This window comes from Sapajus apella, unplaced genomic scaffold (assembly GCF_009761245.1).
Source record: "Sapajus apella isolate SASKATOON/1434 unplaced genomic scaffold, GSC_monkey_1.0 scaffold274, whole genome shotgun sequence".
NCBI classification, from domain to species: domain Eukaryota; kingdom Metazoa; phylum Chordata; class Mammalia; order Primates; family Cebidae; genus Sapajus; species Sapajus apella.
Genome location: NW_022437214.1, coordinates 118461 through 143263, shown reverse-complemented (window position 1 = coordinate 143263; position 24803 = coordinate 118461). Strand labels below are relative to the sequence as shown.

General features: G+C 41.4%; 2 protein-coding genes across 2 annotated transcripts in view; both read left to right on the top strand.

Moving 5' to 3' along the window:
• Window positions 1-9057: 9057 nt before the first annotated feature.
• LOC116545468 (mitogen-activated protein kinase 1) overlaps window positions 9058-24803 on the top strand; it is a 50339-nt gene continuing 34593 nt past the window's right edge. Inside the window, exons 1-3 of the mRNA XM_032272007.1 lie at window positions 9058-9270; window positions 11219-11408; window positions 24684-24800. Of these exons, the coding sequence (XP_032127898.1) occupies window positions 9260-9270; window positions 11219-11408; window positions 24684-24800 (318 nt within the window). The 5' untranslated portion in view covers window positions 9058-9259. The remainder of the gene's footprint in view (window positions 9271-11218; window positions 11409-24683; window positions 24801-24803) is intronic.
• On the top strand, window positions 14363-14611 carry LOC116545469 (60S ribosomal protein L39). The gene has a single exon (XM_032272009.1). It carries the CDS (start codon window positions 14404-14406, stop codon window positions 14557-14559), a length of 156 nt encoding a protein of 51 aa, XP_032127900.1. The 5' UTR covers window positions 14363-14403; the 3' UTR covers window positions 14560-14611.

Below are 24803 nucleotides of genomic sequence, written 5' to 3'. Positions count from 1 at the left end.
GATTATAGACACGCACCACCATGCCTGACTGATTTTTGTATGTAGAGACAGGGTTTCTCCATGTTGGTCAGGCTGGTCTTGAACTCCAGACCTTGGGTGGTCTGCCCGCCTCGGCCTCCCAAAGTGATGGGATACAGGCATGAGCCACCACACCCAGCCTCCTCATTTTCTGTTATTGAAGTAAAGTACAGATTTCTCAGCTTTCCAGTAACATCACCTTTTGTTCTTCACCTGGGCAGGTATAAACTCCAGCCATATTGGACTATCCAGCACTGGTGCTCAGCCTTCTGTGCTTCAGCTCCTATAGCTCCTTCTTTCTTAAGTGCCTTTCTCATCATGTGCTGCCTATTAAAATCCTGCCGCCTTTTTTTTTTTTTTTTTTTTTTTTTAAGATGGAATTTTGCTTTTTTTACCCAGGCTGGAGTGCAATGGTGTAATCTCGGCTCACTGCAACCTCCGCCTCCTGGGTTCAGGCAATTCTCTTGCCTCAGCCTCCTGAGTAGCTGGGATTACAGGCACGCGCCACCAGGCCCAGCTAATTTTTTTGTATTTTTAGCAGAGATGGGGTTTCAGCATGTTGACCAGGATGGTCTCGATCTCTTGACCTCGTGATCCACCCGCCTCGGCCTCCCAAAGTGCTGGGATTACAGGCGTGAGCCACTGCGCCCAGCCTCCTGCCTGCTTTTTAAGGCATCATTAAATACCACTTTCTTAGATCCACGGATACTAACATAGAGCACAGCCTGACCCATAATAAACACTCAATAAATTGTAGGTATTATTAAATAAGAATTGTTCATAACTACTTTTCAATACCATCATTACCTGGTTCCCAATAAATTGTAGACATTTTGAGTAATACACATCTACAAACTAAGGAAAAGCAGTATTATCAGTAAGCGTAAGCAGGTTGAATGTAAAGTGAATGCATAAATGATTAATGTGTAGAATTTAGTTTTCATCTCTGTCTGAATGTTTTTTTTTGTTTGTTTGTTTGTTTTTTTTTTGAGACGGAGTTTCGCTCTTGTTACCCAGGCTGGAGTGCAATGGCACGATCTCGGCTCACCGCAACCTCCGCCTCCCGGGTTCAGGCAATTCTCCTGCCTCAGCCTCCTGAGCAGCTGGGATTACAGGCACGCACCACCAGGCCCAGCTAATTTTTTGTATTTTTGGTAGAGACGGGGTTTCACCATGTTGACCAGGATGGTCTCAATCTCTTGACCTCGTGATCCACCCGCCTCGGCCTCCTAAAGTGCTGGGATTACAGGCGTGAGCCACCGCGCCCGGCCTCTCTGTCTGAATGTTTATCAAACTTTTTTTGTTTGTGTTGTTTTTTTGTTGTTGTTTTTTGAGACAGAGTCATTCTTGTTGCCCAGGCTGGAGTGCAATGGTGCGATCTCAGCTCACTGCAACCTCTGCCTCCTGTGTTCAGGCAATTCTCCTGCCTCAGCCTCCCAAGTAGCTGGGATTACAGGCACCTGCCACCATGCCCAGCTATATTCTGTGTTCTTGTCACCTTTCCTCACAAAATTGCATTGAGAGCAGGATCATTACTTGTTTTTGCCACCAGTCCTAACATGAAGCCTCACAAATGGGAAGTGCTTGACAAGCGTGACTTGAATTCACCAAAGCTCTGTCTTCACTTTGTGTCGTTGTGATAATCCTATCAAAACAGGAAATGAAGCTAGTTTACCATGACTTGTTCATAATTGACTCATGCTGGTTCCCTTTTCTTCCCTAAGTGAATAATGTACTCCAGAATTTCATGGGCTTCTTCCACATTTATTGATCAGTACACTTCTAGAATCTGTTTCCCACTTGCCACAGCACTGGAATGGATATGTGGCCAGAGAACTCTGGTTCCTTTTTTTTTTTTTAACTGCTTAACTAAGAAGTAAGTGATATACAAAATATTGCACACATTTAAAGTATAACGTTGGATAAGTTTTAATACATGATATATCCATGAAGCCATTGTCTCGAAAAGTTACCTGGTTTCCATTTGTAATCTTCTTCGTCCCGTTCCCAGGCAACCCTGGGGGTAAATCCAAAGTAAACCCAGGATTACTTTGTATTTTCTGTAAATAGAAATCCTTTTCTTTTGGTCCGGCTTCACTCACCATAATTATTTGAGATTCATCTGTGTTGCATATATCAATAGTTCATTTCCTTTTATTATCAAATAGCAGGAATCTCGTTTCCTTTTATTATCAAATAGCAGGAATCCATCTGTTTTGAGACTTGAGATAGGTGTGCTCACTTTGGACCTTAATGTCCGTCCATTCCCTATGATTCATGGATCTTAGTATAGAATTCATCTAGGACTTGAGGTTACGTCCATTTAAAATGACTAGACACTCTCAATATCTTGGGCTCCTCAAGGGCAGAGTATTATTTATAATCATTGCATCCTAATGTTAGAATAGTTCTTGATATATTGAAGGTACTAACCCAATGCTAGATAAAGAAGGTACTAACCCAATGCTGGATAAAAGTTTCCCCCTTTATTGGCCAGGCGTGGTGGTTCATGCCTGTAATCCTAGCACTTTGAGAGGCCAAGGCAAGAGGATCACTTGAGTTCAGGAGTTTAAGACCAGCCTGGGCAACATTGTAGATCCCTGTCTCTACAAAAAAATTTTTTTAATTAGCCAGGTGTGGTGGTACTCGCCTGTGGTCCCTGCTACTCTAGAGGCTGGGGCTGCAGTGAGCTGCGATTGTGCCACTGCACTCTAGCATGGGTGACAGAGAGAGCCCATCTCAAAAAAAAAAAAAAAATATTTAGTTTTTTCTCTCTTTAAAATCCCATCCCCCCCTTAAATTTTTTTTTTTTTTTTAAACTGGGTGCCATGGCATGTGCCTGTAATCCCAACTAATTTTCAATCTGAGGAGATGAAATTGGGAGTTCAGGGCCAGACTGGGCAGCATAGTGAGACTTCATCTCAGTATCAAAAAAAAAAAATTTTTTTTGGTTAATTATAGTAAAAAACATAAAATTTGCCATCTTAACCATTTTTAAGTAGGTTCAGTAGTGTTAAATATATTCACATTGTTGTGCAACAGATACAGAACTTTTTCATCTTGGAAAATTGAAAATCTGTACTCCTTGAACACCACATCTCCCAGTTTCTTCCTCTCCTCAGCCCTTTGTAACCACTATTCTCCTTTCTGATTCTATGAGTTTGTTAATATTAGATACCTTATAAAAGTGAAATCATATAGTATTTGTCTTTTTGTGACTGGCTTATTTCTGTTGCTAATAATGTCCTCAAGGTTCATCCATGTTATAGCATGTGATATAGAATGACCTTTTTGGTTTTTTCCCCCTACTTTTATTGGGGCATAATTGACAAACAAAAGTTGTATATGTTTATTGTGTACAGTGTGATGTTTTGATAAATGTATACCATGCAAAATGATCCCCACAGTAAAGCTAATTAAGATACCCATCACTTCACATAGTTACATTTATGTGTGTGGTGGTGTGGGGGCAAGAACATTTAAGATGTATTTCTGGTTTTTTTTTTAAGACAGTGTTTCACTCTTGTTGCCTAGGCTGGAGCGCAGTGGCGCAATCTTGGCTCACTGCAACCTCCGCCTCTTGGGTTGACTCAGCCTCCTGAGTAGCTGGGATTATAGGTACCAGCCACCATGCCTGGCTGTTTTTTATATTTTTAGAAGAGACAAGGTTTCATCATGTTGTTCAGGCTGGTCTCACAGGTGATCCGCTTGCCTCGGCCTCCCAAAGTGCTGGGATTATGGGCATGAGCCACCATGCCCAGCCAATAATAATGACCATTCTAACAGCTGTGAGGTGATACCTCATTTTGGTTTTGATTGACATTTTTCTGATTAATGATTTTGAGCATTTTTTTCATATACCTGTTGACCATTTGTATGCCTTCTTTTGAGAAATGGCTATTCAGGTTCTTTGCCGCCTCTCCCTACCATCCCTACCTTCTTTTTTTCCATTTTGAGACAGGGTCTCTCTATGTTACCCAGGCTAGTCTCGAACTCTTAGTCTCAATTCATTTTGATACAGGGTCTCTCTATGTTACCCAGGCTAGTCTCGAACTCATAGTCTCAAACAATCTTCCTACCTCAGCCTCCTGAATAGCTAGGACTATAGGCAGGTGCCACTGCACCTGGCCTTTGCCCATTTTTAAATATTTTGTTTGTTTCTTGCTATTGAATTGTTTTGAGTTTGTTATATATTTTAAAAGTTAACCCCTTGTCAGATATGTGGTTTGTAAATATTTTCTCCCATTCTGTAGGTTGTCCCTTCACTATGTTGATTGCTTTTTTTGCTGTACAGAGGCTTTTTAGTTTGATGTAATTCAATTTGTCTAGTTTTGCTTCTTGGGGGTCATAACCAAAAAATAATTGCCCAGAACAATGTCAAGAAGCTTTCCCCCATATTTTCTTCTAGTAGTAGTATGATTTCAGGTTTTACACTTTTTGTCTTTAACCTGTCTTGGTTTGATTTTTTTATAAGGTGTGAAATAACCATCAGTTTTATTCTTTTACATGTAGTTTTCCAATTTTCCCAGCACCATTTATTGAACAGACTATCCTTCATGTTTGGCCTCTGTATTCTGGTCTATTTGTCTAATTTTTTGCCAGTACCATGCTGATTCCCTGCCCCCACCCAGCTTTATTAAGGTATAATTGACAAATACAAATTAGTATATGAAGCTGAGGTGGAGGTGCTGGAAAAAAAATTAGTATATATTTATGGTGTACAACATGATGTTTTGATATATGTGTATATTGTGAAATGAGTAAATCAAGCTAATTAACATGTCCATTATCTCACATACTTATCTTTTTTGCGGTTAGAATGTTTAAGATCTAATCTTTTAGCAATTGGGAAGTATGTAATACGTTATTATTAACTATAGTCCCCATGCTGTAGGATAGATCTCTAGAACTTACTCATCCTGGTTAACTGAAACTTTAACAAATCATCTGCACATTCCATCCTATCCCCACAGTGTCATGCTGTTTTGGTTGCTATAGCTTTATAGTGTATTTTGAAATCAGGAGATGTGATGCCTCCACCTTTGTTCTTGCTCAAGATTGCTTTGGCTATATGGAGTCTTTTGTGGTTTCATATATGAATTTAAGGGTTGCTTTTCTGTTTCTGTGAAAAATGCATTGGAACTTTGATAGGGATTGCATTGAATCTGCAGACCACTTTGAGTAGTATCGACATTTTAAGAATATTAATTCACTCCCGGCACAATGGCTGACACCTGTAATCCCAACACTTTGGGAGGCTGAGGTGGGAGGATCACCTAAGGCCAGGAGTTTGAGACTAGACTGGATAACATGGTGAGACCCCATCTCTACCAAAAAAAGTTTTTAAATTAAAAAAATTAGCCAGGCATGGTTTTTGGATGTTGAATTCAATTTTCTTGTGTTTTGTTTTGTTTTGTTTTGAGGTGGAATCTCACACTGTAGGCCAGGCTGGAGTGCAGTGGCACGTTCTCAGCTCACTATAACCTCTGAGTCCTGGGTTCAAGTGATTTTCCTGCCTCAGCCTCCGGAGTAGTTGGGATTACAGGCACCTGTAACCATGTTCGGCTAATTTTTTGTATTTTTAGTAGAGACAGGGTTTCACTATGTTGGCCAGGATGGTCTCCAACTCCTGACCTCCTGATCTGCCCGCCTCAGCCCCCCAAAGTGCTGGGAAGGCATGAGCCACCGCACCCACTGAATGTCCATATTTTTTCAAAGGCTGAATAGGCTGGGCATGGTGCTCACACCTGTAATCCCAGCACTTTGGGAGGCCAAGGTGGGTGGATCACCTCAGGTCAGTTCAAGACCAGCCTGGCCAATGTGGTAAAACTCCATCTCTACTAAAAATACAAAAATTAGCTGGGCATGGTGGCTCAGTCCTGTAATCCCAACTACTTGGAAGGCTGAGGCAGGAGAATTACTTGAACCCAGGAGGCAGAGGTTGCAGTGAGCTGAAATTGCGCCATTGCACTGCAGCCTGAGCGACAACAGTGAAACTCCATCTCAAAAAGGGGGAAAAAAAGGCTGAATAATATTCTACTCATTGTATATGCTACATTTTCTTTATCTGTTCCTCCACAGTGGACATGTGGGTTGCTTCCACATCTTAGGTATTGTGCATAATGCTGCAATGAACATGAATTTGCCAATAGATCTTAGAGATTCTGCTTTGAATTGTTTTGCATATATGCACAGAAGTGGGATTGCTGGACCATTTGGGAATTCTATTTTTAATTTTTTGAGGAATTTCAAAGTAGTTACACCATTGTACATACTCAGTAGAGTACTAGGGTTTGAATTTCTCTACATCCTCACCAACACTTACTGTTTTCTGTTCATTTGTTTTTAATAGTGGCAGTCATAATGGATGTGTGGTGATAGCTTATTGTGGTTTTGATTTGCATTTCTCTAATGATTCATGATGATCAGCGTCTTTATAGATGTCTTCTTTTGAAACATTTTTATTCAACATTATGTCTTCTTTTTTAATGTTCCTTTTTAATGAACCATCTTTGGATTCCTGTGATAAAAGAGACACTTGTAGCAAAAACCTGCAGTGTGGTGGTAGTTAGGGACAAAAGGGATTGAGTAAAACAATATATAGTTGATAATGTGAAAGTGATTTTGAAGCATAAACTATTCAGAGACACCTGAAAGTTCGTGGTATGCCTTACTTGCCAGGTATCAACATTAAAATACATAAAATGAAACCGAGAAATCCATGGAGAAACTAGCAAGTATAGAATTGTTGTGGAAAAGTGCAACCCTCTTTGTCATCAGTTCTATGAAAGACAAATTATGTAAACCAAAAAGGCAGCAGAATGGTTAAGTGGAGCAGAAGGAACAGACCAAACTCCGTGGACAGGATCACACCTTTTTTTCAAGTGGGACCAGATGAGAATGATCTCATGTTTTCTCACTTAAAAGGAGGCAGTTAGTTATTTGTCACTGAGTGTTGACACAGTAGTGGGGCTCACTGACCATAAGCTCCTCTCTCCAAAAATTTTGTTGAATTATACTTTTGCAGAAGAAATTATGGCCACATTTGACTGTTAACACTAGAAATTTGTAATATTAACAGTAGAAAATTGTAGTGTTGGGTTTAAACCAGTATTTTGTAACCAGTATTTGTAACTAATTTATGCTGTCATTGAACATAATCATGTTCTATGATTTGAATTACCAAAGTAGAATATTTATTTCTAAAAATATTCTCAATGTTAAATAAGCTTGTTTATTATATATGCTTTTAAATATATTTTGTTAAATTATTACAATATACTTTTGCCTATCTAACTGAAAATCACTGGCTTAAGGCCTCATGCAGCAAACCAAAGCAAAGTAAGATTTGAGTAGTGATTCTTTTACTTACAAAATATATTTCATTTCAAAGCATTTTGGACCACCTGTGTGCTGCCTGTTAATGGTGTTTTAGGATAATTGGATCCGAGTAAGACAGAGTTCTCCTCCAGAGCCTTATCTTGTCATAGAATCAGACAAATAAATCAGTAATTTTTAGGATAAGTAGACTGGTAAATATTATTATAGAAGCATAAACATTATTTTTTATTTATTTAATTTGGAGACAGAGTCTCACTCTGTTGCCCGGGCTGGAATGCAGTGGTGCGATCTTGGCTCACTGCCATCTCCACCCCCCAGATTCAAGTGATTGTTGTGCCTCAGCCTCCTGAGTAGCTGGAATTATACATTCGGCTAATTTTTTTGTACTTTTAGTAGAGGCAGGGTTTCACCATGTTGTCCAGGCTGGTCTCAAAACTCCTGTCCTCAAGTTATCTGCCCACCTAAGCCTCCAAAGTGCTGGGATTGCAGGCGTGAGCCACTGCACCCGGCCTTAGAAGCATAAGCTTTAGAATAAGGCTGTTTTACTGTTTTCTAGTCTTTACCCCAAGGAAACAAGAAATGTTGTCTTATTGCCTGTCAATATTATTTTATTGCTTTGGTCAATGGCCAAATGTTGACATTTATTAATATGAAAAGTTCTTATATACAAATTTTAATAGAATGTTTATCATAAAGATAGCAGAAATACCGAAGATTAAAATTCATCATAAAATTGAAGGTATAATTTTTATTATTGCTTTTGCTTAGAATTCTGGTATATCAGACATTAAGGACAACTTGGAAAGAACTGGGCTGCATGTTATTGCTAAAAATGTGTTTTTTGAAGAATACTTTCTAGGTTTTGTTATAAAACTACCCAAACTTTTTTGTTTGTTTGTTTTTTGAGACTGAGTCTCACTCTGTCGCCAGGCTGGAGTGCAGTGGTGCAACCTTGGCTCACTGCAAACTCTGCCTCCTGGGTTCAAGCTATTCTCCTGCCTCAGCCTCCAGAGAGCTGGGACTACAGGCGCGCGCCACCATGCCCAGCTAATATTTGAATTTTTAGTAGAGACAGCGTTTCACCAAGTTGGCCAGGATGGTCTCAATCTCTTGACCTTGTGATCCTCCTGCCTTGGCCTCCCAAAGTGCTGGGATTATAGGTATGAGTCACCACGCCCAGCCAAAACTACCCAAACATCTTGATTCAGTTTCTTGGGGGGAAAATGATCATGTTAGTTTACAAGTGAGATAAACGAAGTTAATACAAGTAATCAAAGTGTTCTCTTGGTCGATTTTTGGTAGGGATAAAGATGTATGGTTGTAGGTTATTTGAATGTTTCTTCTATGTCAGAGAAATTTGATATAACAGTAGGAAGTTGTTTTGGAGGCCGAAGTGATTACTCTCACCAGAATGCAGTTGCTAACACAATGGGAAAATGCTTTTTTGTGTGTGTTTCTGGGTAAAACCCATGTTTCTGGGTTATCAAAATAGGCATCCACACAGTTAACAGGGCGGTTAATTTTGAGAGTCACTAGGTGCTATCTCATGTCAGTTGCATTCATACTCCCTAACTTGAGGTCTTTTTTGTGATAATATACATGCTACCTTCATGGGTATGAAACAGGTGTTTACGCGGAGTGTTAAAAATGTAATACTTTACCAATTTGCATTCTTTCTGCAAATATTCTGAGGGCTGTTTTTAATGCCATCTGTCTCTCTTTTTTAAGCTCTGCTTATGATAATGTCAACAAAGTTCGAGTGGCTATCAAGAAAATCAGCCCCTTTGAGCACCAGACTTACTGCCAGAGAACCCTGAGGGAGATAAAAATCTTACTGCGCTTCAGACATGAGAACATCATTGGAATCAATGACATTATTCGAGCACCGACCATCGAGCAAATGAAAGATGTGTATCCTTTTTGGGCAACTAGCCAATTCCACTGCTTGGTAACCTTGTTGAGTAAATAGAATTCGAAATTTCCTGAACTTAAAGGAAAAGTTAAACGTGCTAAAGGAAAAGTCGTGGTCTGCTTGCCATTTACTCCCTAAGTCTAGTTATGGAAAATCTTGGTTAACTCCATTTCCAGTCATGTTTTTTCTATCCAAGGGATGGTTTGTTGTGATGATGAAAAGGAAAAGGGAAGATCATTAGTAGGCTAAGAAAGAGGGCACTGTGGCTATCAACTGGTGAAATCAGGACTGTCCTGATCTTAGAGTCAGGTCACCAACTCTTTAGGTCTCAGTTTACTCACCTTTAAAATGAAGGAATTGATAGTCATGATTTTTAAGGTCGACCGAGCTCTGAAATTATGTCATTAGCTATGACCAACGTTTAGAAATGTAGACTGAGCAGGTCTAGAGGATGCTGCCTGGGTTAAAGGCTCCATTTGAAAGATAGAGAGGTTAAGTGTACTCTATATAAGAAGAGGATCTGCCAGAATGGAGAGGGTTAGGCTAGTACAGCACTCCTACCAGCTTACCCAATTTGTATTCCGCCCCTCCAGGGTGTGGCAGCTCACACTGTCTCTAGGCAGCCCTTTCCATTTTTAAATAGCTCTCTTAATAAGTTGTAGTGTTATTTGAAATGAAATGCCTCCTGCCACTACCACCTGTTGGTCCTACTTTACTTTTTGCTATGAAAATAAGCCTCTTTCAGATGACAGATTTTAAAATCATGTTTTGTTTGAATCCCTTGCTGTGCCGCGTCTAGCATAAATCTATAGGAGATAGAGATTTGTATTTGCACAGAAGTGAATACAAGAAATGCAGAAACACTGCTAATGAAATAATATGATGACGTTAAAGGCTAATGGCTTTAATAATTTAATTTCTGTAAGAAAGAAAGTAGCCATATCTAAAGTTTTAGGTGGTTGGATACAGGCAGGAAAGCAAGAGGAGCAAAACTAGCACAAACTCTTTCTTAGCACACCTTGCCCATAGTCTTGTTTATTTAGGGTGTTGGTGTTTTTTTTTTTTTTTTTTTTTTTTGGAGACAGAGTTTCACTCTTGTTGACCAAGCTAGGGTGCAATGGGGCAGTCTCTGCTCACTGCAGCCTCCGCCTCCTGGGTACGAGTGATTCTCCTTCCTCAGCCTCCTGAGTAGCTGTGATTACAGGTGCCTGCCACCATGCCAGGCTAAATTTTTTGTATTTTTAGTAGAGATGGGGTTTCACTATGTTGGCCAGTCTGGTCTCGAACTCCTGACCTCAGATGATCCACCTGCCTTGGCCTCCCAAAGTGCTTGGATTACAGGCACGAGCCATCACACCCCACTATTTAGGATCTTAGCAGTAATGGAAGAGTCAAGATAATAGACTTAGGGTTGGATTTACTAGTAAGAGTTAGTTTCTTGACCTGTATTTCTGGAAGTTTTATGATTGGCTTTTGAGGAGCTTGGGAGAGGAGGGGAGGAACAAGAAGGAAAAGAATAGTAACATTACAGGTTACTGAACCAACAGAGGAGGGGAATATGTGCTACTTAGAGGACACCAGTGTTTCCAACAAACCTTGGAGGGGTTTCACTGATTTTGGACAATTTAGAGAACAAAGAGGTTGAGACTTCAAGATTGGCCAGTATTTCCGTAACATCCAGTTTCGGATCTCAGTCTAGGCCCATAGCTGTGTCAGCCAGATATGCTATACTGCCTGCCATCTCACAGGACCTAAATGGAGTTAAGGATTTCAGATTCCTTCCATGAAGGAAACCAAGTTTTCCTCAGTTTCTTCTTTACTTTAAGGGCCTCGTGGTGTAATAATGGACTGTTTGGGAAGAGAGTCAAGAGAGGATGCATTTTTGTTTTCAATGCTTTGCTAAATGTGACCAGCTAATTGGTGTTTTACCTTAACCTGTACAAACAGATATATAGTACAGGACCTCATGGAAACAGATCTTTACAAGCTCTTGAAGACACAACACCTCAGCAACGACCATATCTGCTATTTTCTTTACCAGATCCTCAGAGGGTTAAAATATATCCATTCAGCTAATGTTCTGCACCGTGACCTCAAGCCTTCCAATCTGCTGCTCAACACCACCTGTGATCTCAAGGTCAGCCAGGTTATTTACTATTAGGGTGATATATATTGAAAAACTCTTTGACTGAAGCATAGTTATATATGTCATTATTCATATTTAAAATTACACCAGAAATACCCAAAAACTTTTTATTTTTTTTTGAGATGTAGTCTCACTATGTTAACCAGGCCGGAGTGCAGTGATGCAATCTCAAGCTCACTGTAATCTCCGCCTTCCAGGTCCAAATATTTCTCCTGCCTCAACCTACTGAGTAACTGGGATTACAGGTGCCTGCCACCATGCCTGGCTAATTTTTGCCGTTTTAGTAGAGACAGGATTTCACCATGTTGGCCATGCTGGTCTGAAACTCCTGACCTCAGGCGATCTGCCTGCCTCAGCCTCCCAGTGTGCTGGGATTACAGGCTTGAGCCACCACACCTAGCCCAAAAACATTTTTATAGCAAAAAGGCTAGTAAAGATGGTAGTCGTCTTCTTCTTTAGCACGTTGCCCCTTTCTCCCCAGAGATTTCTTTTCTTTTTTTGTTTAAAGACAGCGTCTTAGTATTTTTCCCAGGCTGTTCTGGAACTCCTGGCCTCAAGCATTCTTCCTTTCTCAGCCTCCCAAAGTGCTGTGATTACATAGGTGGGCAACTGCACCAGGCTGAGATAACTAACTACTATAACAAATTGGTGGTCAGGTGTGGTGGCTTACAAGCCTGTAATCCTAGCACTTTTGGAGACCAAGGTGGATGGATCACCTGAAGTCAGGTGTTTGAGACCACCCTGGCCAACATGGCCAAACCTCATCTCTACAAAAATTATAAAAATTAGCCAGGCATGCATGGAGGTACACACCTGTAATCTCAGCTACATGGGAGGCTGAGGAAGGAGAATTGCTTGAACCCAGGAGGCAGAGGTTGCAGTGAGCTGAGATCATACCACTGTACGCCAACCTGGGTGACAAAGTGAGACTCTGTCTTACCCAAAAAAAAAAAAAAAAAAGTGTATTTTCTCTTACATACATGTGTACTTTTATACTTTATATAGGTAAACAGGATCATGTACATTTTGTGTTAGTTTTTAAAATCATCTGTTTCGTTAGTGACATTTTTCTTAAATAAATTTTATCCAAAAGATAGAAAGCAGCAGAAAACTTAACCTCACTGACTTTAATACCTAAGAAGGTATTCCAGGCCGGGCGCGGTGGCTCACACCTATAATCCCAGCACTTTGGGAGGCTGAGGCGGGTGGATCACAAGGTTAGGAGTTCGAGACCAGCCTGGCCAAGATGTTGAAACCCCGTCTCTACTAAAAATACAAAAAAAAATGTAGCTGGGTGGGGTGGCACGCACCTGTAATCCCAGCTACTCAGGAGGCTGAGGCAAGAGAATTGCTTGAACCTGGGAGACTGAAGCTGCAATGAGCTGAGATCTCGCCATTGCACTCCAGCCTGGGTGACAGAGTGATACTCCGTCTCAAAAAAAAAAAAAAAAAAAAAAAAGGGTATTCCAACTGAAAAAACCCCAAATCATTTACAGTCCTCTGAGTTCTCCTGAAAATATGCAGCATTTACATATTTCTATTTTAATAGGTGTCATAGGTAAGCAAAGAGGGAAATTTATGGATGTCTAAGATATGATGGAGTGATGTGAATTCAGTGTACAAAAATGCACAGGAATTCAAGCAAACCTAAATTAATAGGAAGACACCCCATGTCCATGGATCATAAGACTTAATACTGTTAAGATGGCAGTGTTCCCCAAATTGATCTGCAGATTTAGTACAATCCCTATCAAAGCCCCAGCTGTTTTTTTCTGCAGAAATTGAAAGGCTGATCCTAAAATTCATATGGAAATTCATATGGACTACTGATACACTTGCCGATTTCAAAATTTACTACAAAACATAGTAATCAAGACAGTGTGCTACTGGCATAAGAACAGACATGTAGCTCAGTGGAATAGAAGTGAGAGTCAGTAAATAAACTCATATGTCTCTGGTCAACTGATTTTTGACCAGGATGCCAGGACCATTTATTGGGGAAAGAATAGTCTTTTCAACAAATGAATCTGCGACAACATTAATGAATAGCCGCATACAGAAAGATGAAAAAAATTAATTAATTCACGCCCGTAATCACAGCACTTTGGGAGGCCAGTGCAGGTAGATTGCCTGAGCTCTGGAGTTCAAGACCAGCCTGGGCAACAGAGATGGCAAAACCCCACATCTCTACCAACAATACAAAAAAAAATTATCTGGGCGTGGTGTCTGTGGTCCCAGCTACTCAGGAGGCTGAGTGGGAGGACTGCTTGAGCCTGGAAGGTGGAAGTTGCAGTGAGCTGAGATCACACCACTGCACTGCAACTGGGGTGACAACGTGAGACCCTATCTCAAAAGGAAAAAAAACCTCAAAATGGATTGAAGAACACAATTTAAAAGCTAAAACTTTGGGCCTGGCACAGTGGCTAACGCCTGTAACTTTGGGAGACTGAGGCGGGCGGATCATGAGGTCAGGAGATAAAGACCATCCTGGCTAACATGGTGAAACCTAGTCTCTACTAAAAATACAGAAAATTAACCAGGCATGGTGGTATGTGCTGGTAGTCCCAGCTACTCAGGAGGCTGAGGCAGGAGAATCTCCTGAACTCGGGAGGCAGAGGTTGCAATGAGCCGAGATCGTGCCACTGTACTCCAACCTGGGTGACAGAGAAGACTCTGTCTCTAAAAAAAAAAAAAGGCTAAAACTCTAATACCGTCAGGAAACGGAAGTGTAAATCTTTGTAATATTATGTTAAACAAAGCCTCTTATACATGACACCAAAGCACAAGCAGCGAAAGAAAAAAAGTAATTGGATTTCATCAAAATTAGAAACTTGTGCTACAAAGCAAATCAAAAAAGTGAAAAGGCAAGCCACAGAATGAGAGAAGATATTTGCAAATCATACATCTGATAAAGGACTTAAAACTAGAATATATCCTCTCTTCCTTTCTCCGCCATTGTGGTGTGTGCATTACTCCGTTTCTCGCCATGTCTTCTCACAAGACTTTCAGGATTAAGCGATTCCTGGCCAAGAAACAAAAGCAAAATCGTCCCATTCCCCAGTGGATTCGGATGAAAACTGGTAATAAAATCAGGTACAACTCCAAAAGGAGACATTGGAGAAGAACCAAACTTGGTCTGTAAGAAATTACACATGTGATGGCACACATATTTATGCTGTCTGTAGGTCACAGTCGTGTTACCAAATCAAGCTGAAAAATGTCACCGCCATCTGGAGAAGTTTGAACAGTTTCCTTTCTGTATCTGTTATGAAGGCATTAGTACAACGCACAGTGCTTCCATTATTCATGTTAAAAAAAAAACAACAACAAGGTTTTGGTTGCCTGGGTTCAGTAATAAATATGTGAGACCTTTCAAAAAAAAAAAAACTAGAATATATGAAGAACTCTTATAACTCGATAATGAAAAGATAAATAGCCTCGTTTAAAAAATGGGTAAAGGACCTGAATGGACATTTCTCTAAAGAAGATACACAAATGACCAATAAGCACATGAAAAAAATGCAAATCAAAATTACATTGAAATAACTTTATTCTAACTAGGATGGCTGTAATTAAAAAGTCAAAGTGTTAGTAAGTATTCCACCCGCTAGTGAAAATGAAAACATGCATCTACACAAAAACTTGAATGCAATGTTCATAGCGGTATTGTTCATTATAGCCAAGAATTAGAAGAAATCTAAATGTCCAGCTAATGATGAATAAATAAAAGGTGGTGAATCCACACGGTAGAAGAGAAAGGAGTGAAGTACTGATAATGCTACAACATGGGTGACTCTTGCAAACATTATGTCTGCAAAGGAAGGTAGCCACAAAAGACACGTATTGTATGATTCTGTTTACTTGTAATGTCTATAATAGGCAAATCCATAGAGGTAGAAAGTAGATTAGTGGATTAGTAATTGCCGAGGGCTGGAGGAGGTGGCAGGTTGGGGAATAATGAAGGAAGGAATACTAACTCACTCTAGATTTTTTTTGAGGTTATAAAAATATTTTCAGGCCGGGCGCGGTGGCTCAAGCCTGTAATCCCAGCACTTTGGGAGGCCGAGGCGGGTGGATCACAAGGTCAAGAGATCGAGACCATCCTGGTCAACATGGTGAAACCCCGTCTCTAATAAAACTACAAAAAATTAGCTGGGCATGGTGGCGCGTGCCTGTAATCCCAGCTACTCAGGAGGCTGAGGCAGGAGAATTACCTGAACCCAGGAGGCGGAGGTTGCGGTGAGCCGAGATCCCGCCATTGCACTCCAGCCTGGGAAACAAGAGCGAAACTCCGTCTCAAAAAAAAAAAAAAAAAAAAAAAATTCAAATTGGATGATGATAATGTTTGTGTAAGTCCATGATTATAATAGTAAAACCATTGAGTTATACATTTTAAATGAGCGAGTTGTATGATGTGTGAATTATAGCTTAATAAACCTGCTTAAGTACATGTAAATTTATAGCAATAATCATTTCTTAGATTTCAATTCGACAGACATTCCTGTGAGAAACCCTGTAAGATACCAGACGAGAGATGAGGGTCTGCCCTTGAAATCTGAAAACTAATAGATCAGAAATCTGGTAGACAGTAGGTGATTATAATGAGTTGTTTTGTAACTGAGATAGAGAAAAAGATGGTGTACAAGTGCAAAGGAGGGAGCTAGGTTAGCTCTGGCTGGGACTGGGAGGCAGTAGGAAGAAGGTGGTATCTATACTGGCCCTCAAGGATGGGTAGCCTTTCCTGTGGGAGGCCAGCAGCTATATTATAGATAGGGTATCATCGACAGAGGGAACAAAAATAAAATAAGAAGGGAGGGATTACTACCGAAAACACTGAGTCTTCCTCCCTGTGGCTGCAGCATTTGATGAATAATAGGGAGTCGCCAACACTAAGCTAGAAAGGTTGGTTGCAAGTAGATCGTGGATAACCTTCTAGAATGATTTATAAAAAGCAGTGGGTTTTGTCATGGTGGGTGAACACAGTGGCCAATGTCCAGTGAAATGTAGAGGGCATCTTCCTTCATCAGATATTGTGTGGGTTGGACTCTGTCACTTGTTAGGATCCTTCTGATACAGGTTTATGTCCTTACCACATGGGATGGAACCAGCTCCTTTCCCCTGGATGTGTGCAACTAAGAGCCAAGTAGGCACAAAAGGAATCAAGCTATGTTTAGGATGGCCATACTACTACTTTGGCACTTAATGATTTTCTTGAAGATTTTGCAGTAAATATCTCCTTGTGTTTGTTTTGTTTGTTTGTTTGTTTTTCATTATTATTGCAGCCCTGTTACGGCAGATTGCTTTTGTTTTTGGAGAGACATTCTCAATATTTTAAGCATATAACATTTCTGGGAAGTATTGGCTCTTATTTTTGCTTGAATGTATTCATCCTTAAGAATAAAACATACAGAACTAGACTACTTTCTCTGTTGGCTCTTCCAAGGTTATGGACTTGTCTTTAAGGCCATTCTGTTCACCCACTCAGCAGAGTTCACACTCATACATACCTGAGTTGTTCGCCATGGCATAATTCAGGCATTGTTTTGAAAACCCAAGTTAAAGAATCAGAAGCATGCAGCATATTTTGGATATTTAAAGTGGTATAATTCACTAACTTATTTTTTTTTAATTTTATTTATTTTTTCGAGATGGAGTCTTGCTGTTTTGTCCAGACTGGAGCGCAATGGTGTGATCTCAGCTCACTGCAGCCTCCACCTCCTGGGTTCAAGCAATTCTCCTGCCGAAGCCATCCGAGTAGCTGGAATTACAGGTGCCTGCCACCACGCCCGGCTAATTTTTGTATTTTTAGTAGAGAAGGTGTTTCACCATGTTGACCAGGCTGGTCTCGAACTTCTGACCTCGTGATACACCCGTATTGGCCTCCCAAAGTGCTGGGATTATTATAGACAGTTGCCATCACATCTGGTCTTCACTAATGTTTTAAAAACATACAGTGGCCAGATGCTGTGGCTCATGCCTGTAATCCTAGCTCTTTGGGTGGCTGAGGCAGGCGGATCACCTGAGGTCAGGAGTTCAAGTCTAGCCTGGCCAACATGGTGAAACCCTGTCTCTACTGAAAATACAAAGTGTGGTGGTGCATGCCTGTAATCCCAGCTACTTGGGTGGCTGAGGTAGGAGAATTGCTTAAACCTGGGAGGCAGCAGTTGCAATGAGCTGAAATGGCGCCACTGTACTTCAGCCTGGGCAACAGGGCGAGACTCCATCTCAAAAAAAAAAAAAGCATACAGGAGTGTGTGTGCATCATTCTCATGGGTATAAATGTGAGAGGAGAGAATCTCATTCCAAAGATGGGTATGGTATATCACTGATTTGTTATAGTGGGCCTCTCCAAGCAGGGCAAGAGGCAGTGGCAGTTCAGTGTGCGTATGACAGTTGAGAGACCACCACATGGGGAGAGGACTCGTGTTTGCTGAAGCTCTGGGGTCACTGCACATCTGTCACATCCTCAGTGCCTTGTAATGACCTTGATGCCCATTCCCACAGACCCTTGGCCTAGGAAGTTTGTAACCTACAGCCTCACTGACCTTCTGGTATTTAGGTCCTTTTGAATTTTCAAGAGGATTTCTTCCCTTTATCCAGTGGCTTCTGTGTTACAAAGTGTTTTTCACTCTTGAACCCTTACCAAGATATCTTGAACCCTTACCCATATCAGCCATTCTCAGTGTCTTAAACCTTTGACTTTTGGCTCTGGCATCAGTCAAGGCCAACAGAAATAAGCTTTCTTTTTGGTTTCTGTACACATGCTTTTTGCTTATTATCTGAAGCCCTAAGACCCAGCAGACATTGACATCTCAGGACCCTTCTGGGACCCTCTCTTGCAGACTTTATTTTTCAGGGCCACAGGAACTCACCAGGGTTACAGACCCTATTTGGAGGTTTTGCTAGCATATTTCTAATGTAACTACCAGGGGATGTGAGCTATACGAGTCTGTGCTCTTGTTTACTAGACTGATCCCACAGAAATCCCAGTAGGAGTCACAGGATGCCGAGATTACAACATGTGAAAATTCTGGCTATGCCTGTGAAAGACTCTGATAGATGCAAATAAAACATGTCTTTGGGGCTTCTTTTGTTTTTGAAATTTTGATTTTACACCTTACAAAAGGTATATTTTCTTGTACCATATCCTTCTTTATTTTCCTTTGTATGGAATTACACTAGTACTGCTTTTTTATTTTGTATCCTTGGCTTTGTATTGGTTAGTGGCATGTAAATTTGGTTAGTCTTCGATGTTATAGTGTTGAGAGACCTTTAAAAAAGAAACACTGCATAGTGGCTCACACCTGTAATCCCAGCAGTTTGGGAGGCCAAGGTGGGTGGATCACCTGAGGTGAGGAGTTCAAGACCAACCTGGCCAACATGGTGAAATCTCGTTTCTACTAAAAATACAAAATTAGTCGGGCATGGTGACACATGCCTATAATCTCTGCTACTCAGGAGGCAGAGGCAGGAGAAGAACTTGAACCTGGGAGTCCGAGGTGACAGTGAGCTGAGATTGGGTTATTGCACTCCAGTCTGGGCAACAAGAGCAAACTCTGTCTCAAAAAAAAAAAAAAAAAAAAATCACATGAGCTTTTCATTGAACATGAATAGAGTTGTGTGAAGTCTTTTAGAGGGCTCAAGCCCACATCTTCCTCTTTTTAAAATCATAACCAATAATTTTTGAGAGCCTACTATTTCTATGTCCTGTATTAGGTATGGAGGATACAAATGATAAAACATAGCCTTCCTTACACCAACTCACTATAAAAATGAGTAATAATTAAAGGAAAGCATTGAATATTTTTCCTGTCTTTCTGGTAAGAAATTCACTAAGATGTGTGTATTGCGGTAAGCCCTGTAGCCCCAGTTGATGAACCATGTCTCTTCTTTAAAAAAAAATGCCGGCTAATAAATGTAGGCACGGTAGCTTATGCCTGTAATTCCAGCACTTTGGGAGGTCGAGCGGATCACCTGAGCTCAGGAGTTCAAGACCATCCTGGCCAACATTGTGAAACCTTGTCTCTACTAAAAATACAGAAATTAGCTGGGCATGGTGGTGTGCGCCTGTAGTCCCAGCTCGTTGGGAGCCTGAGGCAGGAGAATAACTTGAACCCAGGAGGCGGAGGTTGCAGTGAGCCGAGATCATGCCACCACACCCCAGCCTGGCGACAGAGTGAGACTCTGTCTCAAAAAAAAAAAAAAAAAAGAAAAATCCCAGCTAATAAATATAGAAGGAATAATAAAGCTAAGAAAGTCACCATTTTGCATCCCCCAATGAAACTTATTTATGCAGTATCTTCCTGCTGGGATTCCAGTCCCCTGAGTGGGCTGCCACTGCCTTCTTACCATGGCCTACTTTTCACGTAACACCCAGACCACGTTCCAGTTCTTCAGTCCCCGTTAACTCTACTTGAATGCCAAATACCCCACTATGCTGCTCTGCCTCTCCCTCCCTCCTGGGGACCTTAATGTTACCTGACCCCACTTAATGGCCTTTGAGCTGAATTTCTTGGAGGAAAAGTATAAGGATGACATGTTTGGCTTTCATTTTAAAGAAATAGATGGATCATTCAGAGTGAGGTTGTCTTTCCTAATGAAGGAATGCTATTCCAATTTTTAATTTTTCTTCCTTAATATAGCCACTTTGAGAAATGTAATTTTATTGACATTATTCATTATTGTGAAAATTTAACCCTTAGTACTTTATATGCTGGCTTTCATTTTTGAAAGATTATCAGTAATTCAGATGATGTGAAAAATGGTCATTAGTAGGGTCTCTGCCAATTAATCTCCCCCAGTTGTTCTACTTCCTATTAAACATTTAAAGTAAGACACTTACTCATCGCATGTTGAATGCGCAGTATGCCTAGGACACTTAGGAGTAAAAGTAAGTCTACCGTCTTTTTTGGGGGCTTACATTCTAGCTGGGAGACAGGCAGTTGCCCAGCTAATTATCATGGACTGTGGTTATGTACTTTAAGCCAAAAAGTAGTATGGAAGTTGAAAAGAGTGACCCACACTTGGAGGTGGTATTGATTCCTGGGAAACTTCTCAGAAGAGGAAACTTTCCAGTTGGGCTTTTAGGGTTCAGGACTGGAGAGAAGCACACAGTTGAAACAGTATCGCATAGTCAGGGAATGGAGCGTAGGTTAAATAGGATCAGATGTGAGCACAGAGGTGATGGTGGCAGATACAAGATTTGGAAGGTAGTTTGGTGGCAGTTTAAGAATGGCCTTTAAAGTTATGCTTAAAGAGGTATGCACAGTGGCTCACACCTGTAATCCTAACACTTCAGGAGGCCAAGGCGGGTGGATCACCTGAGGTCAGGAGTTCAAGACCAGCCTGGCCAACATGACGAAAACCCGTCTCTACTAAAAATTCAAAAATTAGCCAGGCTTGGTGGCGGGTGCCTATAATCCTAGCTACTCGGGAGGCTGAGGCAGAAGAATCAGTTGAACCTGGGAGTTGGAGGTTGCGTTTTGCTGAGTTAGTGCCACTGTACTGCAGCCTGGATGACAGAGTGAGACTCTATGTCTCAAAAAAAAAAAACAGTTACTCTTAAAGAATTTGCTCTTTATTCAAGAGGCAGAGGAAGTTGATTAAAAGATTTTTGAGCGAGAGAAATGATTTATATTTTAGAAGTAACACTCAGGCAGAAATTTAGAGGATGAATTAATTGCAGCAGGGAGACCAGCCTTTTACCTAGGTCCAGACAGACTAAATATAGTCCAAACTAAGGCAGTAGCAGTTGAGATATAGGAGAAGCAGTCAGTTCTAGAATCATTCTGGGTGGTTCCAGGTACAGTGCCCCTCTCCACCCCTCAGATATGCTTGTTGGTTCCTTCTCTAGAGCATTGCTCTGGCTTTCCCCGGGTCTTGCTATGGCTGATATGTCTTCACTATTTCAGTATCACTTCACATGGGTCTTCCTCAAAAAGTGCCAGTCCCTGTGCAGTCGCTCTGCCCAGTACCACTGTATTAGTTTTCTCTTGCTCTATAATAAATGACCCAAAAACATAGTAACCTAAAACAATTCTCATATATTACCTCACAGTTTCTGTGAATCAGGAATTCCAGGTACAGTTGGTCTCTCCAGTGTCTGGGCCTCCCCTAGAAGATGGGATGGTGGGGGCTGGAATGATCACTCACCTGCCCAGCTGTTGACACTGGCTGTCGACTGGAATATCTACATATAGCCTAGGCAGCCTGGGCTTCCTCACAACATGGGCAGGGGTTCCAAGGACCCCAGTAGAGAGAGCCAGTGGATGCCACATTGAATTGTATGATGCAGCCTCAGAAGTCACACAGCATTATTTACACTGTATTCTGTTGTTTCTGGCAGGTACAGAGGTTCACCCAAATGCAAGGGGATGGAAGATAAACCCCACCTCTTGATACGAGTTCAGCCAGAAGAGTGTGGGGTCTGGGTTATATTGGTGTGGCCTACTTTAGAAAATATAATCTGCCACAACTATGTTTAAAGTTACGCATAGCACTTATTCCTACTTTATGTAATATTTGAGAATCTGATCAAGCCCTCTAAAATACATCTTATTTAGAAGAACCCATTTCTTTGTCCACACTCTTCACTGCCTTCTGTGCCCAGCATCACACAGACTGGATGGATCAGATTTAACACACAGCTTTCTTTTTTTTGAGACTGAGTCCCATGCTTTTGCTCAGGCTGGAGTGCAGTAGCATGATCTCAGCTGACTGCAACCTCTACCTCTCGAATTCAAGCAATTCTCCTGCCTCACCCTCTCAAGTAGCTGGGATTACAGGCACTCACCACCATGCCCAGCTAATTTTTGTATTTTTTACCATGTTGGCCAGGCTGGTCTTGACCTCTTGACCTCAGGTGATCCACCCACCTCAGCCTCTCAAAGTGCTGGGATTACAAGCATGAGCCACTGTATCCAGCCCAACACATGGCTTTTGAGGGCTCAGTTACATCACAAACCAGATCCTAGACAGATTTTTAAAAACCGGAATATAAGAAACCTCCAAATCAGTGAGACCAAAGGATTGAAGCTGATGTCTCCACATTCCATTTCATTTCTCAGCACTTGCCCCACCTTCATGTTTTCTACACTCCTAGAGGAATATAGTACAAAGAAAGGGAATGTGGAGATACCAGCTTCAATTCTTTGGCCTCATTGATTTGTGGATTTCTTATCTGGTTTCCAAAAAATCTGGGATCTGTTTTGTGATGTAACAGCCCTCAAAAACTGTGTGTCAAGTTTAGACCCATCCAGTCTGTGTGACACGGGGCACAGAGGGCAGTGAAGGATCTATGCTCACATTCTGGGGCTTGCCCTGGTTTTGCTCTGCTGACAAGTTGCATTATTTCTTCTCTGATGGTATGATTGAGAATGTGGGGCTTCAGGTGTCCATTTACACTGTAGAAGGTAGCGTGGTGAGCTTTGGTTGGACTTGCATCAGAGAAGTGTGAGCCATGAAAAAGAAACTGTGTGTCACAGCTATGTTGAAAAATTCAAACCACACACAGTCAAAATGGATTGGTGATAGCCATGGCAAGTGATGGCTTTGCACGGCTTGGCACATTCCCCTTCAGATGTAAGAAGAAATCAATCCTTCCTTGCTTTTCTGGTCATGTAGGATTAGGTTGCTAATGAACCTCCTGGGCGTGAGTACCGGAAACTCTTCATGCAGTTTGCTTTACTGGAATTGGTAGAAAAGTCTCTAAAGAAACAAATAAGCTGCAAGTACATTGAAAAGCAGGATCAATCAAGCAGAAGTTGGGACTTAACTGTGATTCCCCTCAAAAGTTATGGCCATGCCTCAACCAGATTCTCTGATAGGCTGTGACTGTCAAGGGGTGTAATGGGAGGCAAACCCCGCTTTGAAAAGAGAGGCCTGGGGGCTAAATGCAGTGGCTCACTCCTGTAATCCCAGCACTTTGTGAGGCTGAGGCGGGTGGATCACCTGAGGTCAAGAGTTCGAGGCCAGCCTGGCCAACGTGGCAAAACCCCATCTCTACTAAAAATATTGAAAGTTAGCCCTGCGTAGTAGTATGTGCCTATAATCCCAGCTACTTGAGAGGCTAAGGCAGGAGAATCGCTTGAACCTGGGAGGTGGAGGTTGCAGTGAGCCAATCATGCCATTGCACTCCAGCCTGGGTGACAGAGCAAGAGTGTCTCAAAAGGAAGAAAAAAAAAGCCTAGGGCTCATGGTGGAAGTTATGTAGACAGAGAGCTCAGTGGCTGGAGTTAGTTGTCAGAGTCATGGAGGAGGGCAGGATTTCCTCCCCACACTACCCTGTGAGAGTCTACATGGAAAGTGGCCTGTGGAGGAGTCACTGGAGAAGCAGGTTGCTATTGGCTCCTTTTGACAATGCAGAGACAGTGTGTCAAAAGACGGAAATTATGCAACACAGATGTGCAGCTTTTCTCAGATGCTACACCTGAAGCAAAGCAGCAGGGCCTTTGGGGTTGAAGGTGGTACCAGGCAATGCCAGCCTCTAAAGTAGAGAACTCCCTGGTTCAAGTGATTCTCTTGCCTCAGCCTTCTGAGTAGCTGGGATTACAGGTACTGCCACCACGTGTGGCTAACTTTTGTATTTTTAGTATAAACGAGGTTTCACCATCTTGGCCAGGCTGGTCTTGAACTCCTGACCTCCTGTTTCACCCTCCTCAGCCTCCCAAAGTGCTGGGATTACAGGCATGAAACTACGTATATTTTAAAAATAAAATATTCTTCAGTATATGAAATTTTTTAAAAAATCTTTGGGAGTAGGTTTGACAACCTGGAAGGAGAAGGAAGTGGGAAGAATCTTTGAAAATACTTATATTCATAGGCTAAGTAGAAGACTGGCAGAAAGTAGAGTCTGAGAATACAAGGCCAGTGCAGATCGTTGGCAGCAGTCCTGAGAGCCCCAGCAGGATAGGCTGAAAAAAGGACACTGGGTGGTTTTGGTGACTTTACTCAACAGTTTGTCACTTCACCTAATTGAGATTGCTTTGTGCTAAGCAGAAAATGAAAGGTAGAGATGCCTCTTAAAGTGTGTCCTATAAAAACTTCTTCAGCCTGCATCCTGGTCTCTAACATGTTGATTGCTTTTCAGATTGTTGGGAAAATTAAATAATAATGAATTTGTAGAATGCCCAGCAAAGTAACTGCCACCTAGTAATGGTAACAGCTACTTCGTATCATTATTATTGCTATTGCCTTTTTTATTTTTGTGATATTTTGATATGAAAGGTTAGAGTTTCTAAGAAGTTATCTTGTTTTTTTCTCTCTTAGATCTGTGACTTTGGCTTGGCCCGTGTTGCAGATCCAGACCATGATCATACAGGGTTCCTGACGGAATATGTGGCCACACGTTGGTATAGGGCTCCAGAAATTATGTTGAATTCCAAGGTA